General features: G+C 42.4%; 1 protein-coding gene across 1 annotated transcript; it reads left to right on the top strand.

Moving 5' to 3' along the window:
- The first annotated feature begins 1,651 nt into the window (after nucleotides 1–1,651).
- On the top strand, nucleotides 1,652–5,036 carry LOC107681322 (zinc finger protein ZIC 5-like). Its single transcript, XM_016477604.1, has 2 exons — nucleotides 1,652–2,952; nucleotides 4,469–5,036. Exons 1-2 carry the CDS (start codon nucleotides 1,905–1,907, stop codon nucleotides 4,912–4,914), a joined length of 1,494 nt encoding a protein of 497 aa, XP_016333090.1. The 5' UTR covers nucleotides 1,652–1,904; the 3' UTR covers nucleotides 4,915–5,036.
- The last annotated feature ends 20 nt before the right edge of the window (nucleotides 5,037–5,056 follow it).

Raw genomic sequence — 5,056 nt, 5'->3', positions numbered from 1 at the left:
CTTCGACCCGTGGACACCACATATGCTACCCTTTGAATTAAGAAATCCTCTCTGTTCAAAGGCTGTAATAAGACAAAATGCTGGCCTTCTCCCTCCGTTACGTCGTTTCACAAATAACAGACGAAGAAAATTCACATTCACTTACAAGCTTGTTTTAAACATTTATTATTTATGACATTCCCGTCATTAACTTTTATTGTAAGTGTAGCGTATTCAGCAATCAATACGACTGAATTATTTTAAAGACACTCTTTAATACGGTCTGTTCGTCCATCACAATTCAGAGGTAAACATTAGGATGTCGTAAATCTCAATTAGAATGCATAGATTGTAATGCTTCCGTCACATTAACCGGCATACATTGTGGTTCAATTCATTCTAAATTAAGACCCTTGACAAAGCTGACAGACATGATAGCTTATGCAGGAAATCACAACACTTTTAGTTACTACAGGTGCAGCTTATACGCGAGAAGAGATACACGTGCTTTATAAAAATAACAAAATCTCATGAATGCCTTTTTCATGTTACTTCAATTTTGTAAGCAGAATTTTGTTTATTGTTAAGTCTTAAGGGTGGGCCTCTTTAACCTTCTGATGTACCCTGGTAATTAGTTTTTGAAATAATTATATGGAATATGGTAACAACTGCCCTGAAGCATGTATTTGAATTAAGACATATTAAAGCAGTGGCATATGTACACTTTCTGCTGAGTTCAACATGGAAAAGGGCGTGGACGTGCATCATGACACACACGTACAGGACACACAAACAAACATGAGATGAAATTATGTGAAGAGTAATAAGTTTCTTAGATATCATTCTTAAGAGAGAGAGAGAGAGAGAGAGAGAGAGAGAGAGAGATTGACATCGCCCAGTGGACAGAAGATCTGTAATGTTTAAAACTGCGTTTTAGATAACCTATTAAAATACATTTGTTGCATTTGAATGTCCTTTATTAATTTTTTAAAATTGCATGATAATGTTGATTATATAAAATTATATTACGAGGAAATCATCTAGACAAAGCAGGTTACTAGAAATAATTCCACGAACGTAGCCTCTGCATTTCTGTTTATTAGGGCGTAAAACAATCGTTTGTTTGGTTGAATAAAAATCACAGGTAAGAATGTTTTATGTATATAATAATTTAGTTTTACCTACATGCATTGCAACAATTAGAAGCAAGTAAGTTTTGTATAGCATGCGTGTGTTTGTGTTTGTATGTTTTTTTATTATTATTTTATTTCCATTATCCCCATTTTATCCTTAGTCTGTACATATGTCAACATAATAAAACGATTTATTTGACGAAAGAAAATTAATTAGTTTTTTGCTTGATTAATTCTTGACAGCGTTTTATTTATTTTATTTTATTTTAATTTAATTTAATTTATAAATATAGTTCAAACGGTGTGTGGGGGTGTTGCACAATATGCTCCGCGTGTGTAGTGTCACTGTTTTGTGCAAAGAGAAAAAAACAACCTTCCACGTGTGTGTGTGTGTGTGTGTGTGTGCATGCGTGTGTGTTTCGGTAAACAGATTTGCCTGTAACTTTGTGAGCACAACTTTCTGGAGTGAACCGTGATGAAGAGAGTGAGGGGGCGGAACCCCGCTGAGCCTCTGCGCTGAAAGACAGCCAATCGCTTCGTTCTCTTAACTGCCAGTCACCGAAATCTGTCCAATACCCGCAGTGCCATTTCTAAACTCTATTCCCCACTGTGTCCTCCAACTGTTGTATGTTCTGCCAATCGCTTGAGGACAGAGTGGGAAAAGGAGCAAGCAGAGTTAGAGGCAGGACAAAAGAAGTTCTATAGACGGCCATATACATATATTTTAATGGTTTCAGAAGGCCCGTAGTTGGCGAAAACAATAGCGGTGAGCGTGGACATGACAGCGTAGTGATGGAGCCCCCTTTAAGCAAGAGGAATTCGGCGATAAGATTAGCGCATTTGGCATCGACTCAAGCCCTTCCTCATCAGAATATGACAGGCTTCCCGGGGATTGGGGGGCATCACCCGCACTCCCACCATGCCCACCTCCACCCTGGGGAGATGGGCAACGACCCCGGAGTGGTTCTCACTCCATTTGGACCCGAGCACATGGCACAGACCAATGCTCTCAAACTTAGTCCCTCTCAGCCTGTACAAAGCCATCCCGAAGCCCAGACCGCGGCATCTTTCACGTCTTCTCAGACCACAGTTGGTTTCCCCGTGGCTCACCCCCACACAGGCTACACCACCAGCAGGGACTTCATCCTCAGGAGAGAGCTCTCAGCCTCTGCTATGCATGCACTTGGCGACCAGCATAGTTCCGCCTCCTCCCCTCATCACCATGGCATGTTCATTTCCCCAACAGGTGCTTATGGGCACGCGGAAGGTGGTGCCCATCCACTTTTCTCTGGACTGCACGAGCAAGCGGCCCCAGGTGCCCACCACCACCACCATGCCATCAACGGGCAGATGCGTCTGGGTCTACCGGGGGACATCTACGGCAGGCCAGAGCACTTCGGCCACAGGCCCGAGCACTATGGATCTTCTTCTCTGCACAGCTACAACTCCATGAACTTAAATGTGAACCTCGCCACGGCTCCTCACGGAGCCACGGGGGCGTTTTTGCGATACATGCGGCAGCCCATCAAGCAAGAGCTCATCTGCAAGTGGATTGACCAGGAGCAGACGTCCAAGAAGCCCTGCTCCAAAACTTTCAGCACCATGCACGAGCTCGTCAACCATGTCACAGTGGAGCACGTCGGGGGACCGGAGCAGAGCAGTCACGTCTGCTTCTGGGAAGAGTGTCCGCGCGAGGGAAAGGCGTTTAAAGCCAAGTACAAACTAATCAATCACATCCGCGTGCACACGGGCGAGAAGCCGTTCCCGTGCCCCTTTCCCGGTTGTGGCAAAGTATTCGCGCGTTCGGAAAATCTCAAGATTCACAAAAGGACGCACACAGGTTAGTGAGAAGTCAACAAATTCTTAAAAAAAAAAAAAAACTTCATAGGTGTCTGTTATTGAACTTGTTTGCACTACTTGGCAGATAGTCGATTTTTCTTGATATGTAGCAACGTTAGTTACTATGGGGGAGCAGAATCACTTTTTTGTCCCCCCGACTCATGCACAAATATCCCCCATTCATACAGAACCAAGGTTAAGGAGGTTTGTTTACAGTCCCTATTCGCCAAGCAAAACTATCCCTTGGTGTTGCTAAGCGTCATGAACTTACTTTGAAAATGCAATGAGATATCAACGTACTTGATACTTGTTAAGTAAGCCTACATGAAAAAAGCACTCAAGACACACGCTGCTATGAGCAGTTTTTACGTCTTTTTTTTTCTTTGATGCATGCAGTTTTATATCAAGGAGACATGCAAAAACGTTGGGGTGAAGACACCATGCTGCAGTTGCATTTCAATGCTACGTGTGCAAATATTAACGAACAAAACAGGGAAAGTAGGTATTGTTTAAGTAGGCTGCAGGTAAAATAGTAACATGAAGTTTTCGGCACGTGTTTGTCACATTTAAAGCCACATGGAATTACAAACAGCGTGTGAATAGATCCATACTAATGTAAATAAGGAGAATGGTTCACCCTTGGGGCATTTACTACATTTTGATTAACTAAACTATGTTGGTATCTTTGCACAGCAAAGAAGGCCTCTGCTTAGCCTATTCTAACAAAATGTTATGCGTGTGTGCTGTGCATGATATTAAACTAGATATTTAATATTATGGTATTTAATAGATAGGCTATAAAGCTCTTCCTCCAGTTACTAAAAATGTACTCACATGACAATTTGTTATTGCAGGTTGTTAAGAATTTGCAGGTATTGTTTAGGTTATTTTACTGTATAATGGTATCGTGTTATGCTTACAACATGTGCTGATGTAAATTGCGCCCTGAAAATGTAGGCTAGCGTGTCAAACCCACCTACATTTATAATGGTCGTAACATGGTGCTATTTTAAATCATCAATGAATATGTGTAGAAGTCACTTATGTTTTTTTTTTTGTAAGAAGTCCCGGAATGACACCGTGAATCAATGCAACGTGTAATGTATTTTTGACATGATTTGGATATCTTGTAAAGCCGGGTCAGTTCTTTTACTCCAGGCAATCTGATACATATGGCTGGCCGAAATGTTTTCAGTAGTCGGCTCATTTGCTTACCCAGTAAAAATAATAATCATAAAAAAAGAGTTTTGGCAAGCTTAAGTCAGAGAAAATGAGAGCATTTACAGAGTGGTTGTATAAGTCATGTGGTGCGCCTGAACATTCCATATGTAATAGCAGAAAATAAGTACTGTGGGATTACAGTGATAATGTTGGGATTTTCAAACCAAAACCATCCATGACTAGTGCTTGCTGAGAATGGATTATCCATTAGCTATTATTTTCTTGTAACCAAGAAAATGTAAAAGATGTATGGCTGATGTCTATATCTAAATGCTCTATTTTTTCTTCTTTGCCAGGTGAGAAGCCGTTCAAATGTGAGTTTGATGGCTGTGACAGGAAATTCGCCAACAGCAGTGACAGGAAGAAGCACTCTCACGTCCACACGAGTGATAAGCCTTACTTCTGTAAAGTGAGGGGTTGTGACAAGTCGTACACACACCCAAGCTCCCTGCGCAAACACATGAAGGTTCACTGCAAGTCTCCTCCGCCCCCTTCCGCCACCACGGGCTCCTCTTACCATTCCTCGTCCACGACGATCGGTGATGCCCTCTCACCAAACCTGGAGCCCCACAGGAACCGCTCGTCGAACCTTTCGCCTCAGGTGACCAACCTAAACGAATGGTACGTGTGCCAAGGGAGTGCTGGACCAAACAATCTACACACCCCTTCCAGCGATGTGCCAACGTCAGAATCCGACGACGAGGACCCTTTCAGACACACAGATCCAAGAGCAATGCTCTGATGTGAACAGCAAGGAATATATTCATTATAAATGATCCACATAAAAAAAAAAATCATAACATTCAAGAGTTGCAATTCGAAGAAGTGGAACACCTATGGATGTCAGTGGGTGAAAGGGATTTCACCCCCCCCCCCGCGTTCCC

Source organism: Sinocyclocheilus anshuiensis, unplaced genomic scaffold (genome assembly GCF_001515605.1).
Source record: "Sinocyclocheilus anshuiensis isolate Anshui unplaced genomic scaffold, SAMN03320099.WGS_v1.1 scaffold1620, whole genome shotgun sequence".
NCBI classification, from domain to species: Eukaryota; Metazoa; Chordata; class Actinopteri; order Cypriniformes; family Cyprinidae; genus Sinocyclocheilus; species Sinocyclocheilus anshuiensis.
The sequence above is the reverse complement of the archived record's forward strand: the minus strand, read 5'-3'. Positions and strand labels throughout refer to the sequence as shown.

Coding starts and splice junctions, on each gene's coding strand:
- LOC107681322 (XM_016477604.1), top strand. CDS start 1,905: ATGGAGCCCCCTTTAAGCAAGAGGAATTCGGCGATAAGATTAGCGCAT. Junction 2,953..4,468: donor TCACAAAAGGACGCACACAG/GTTAGTGAGAAG, acceptor CTTCTTTGCCAG/GTGAGAAGCCGTTCAAATGT.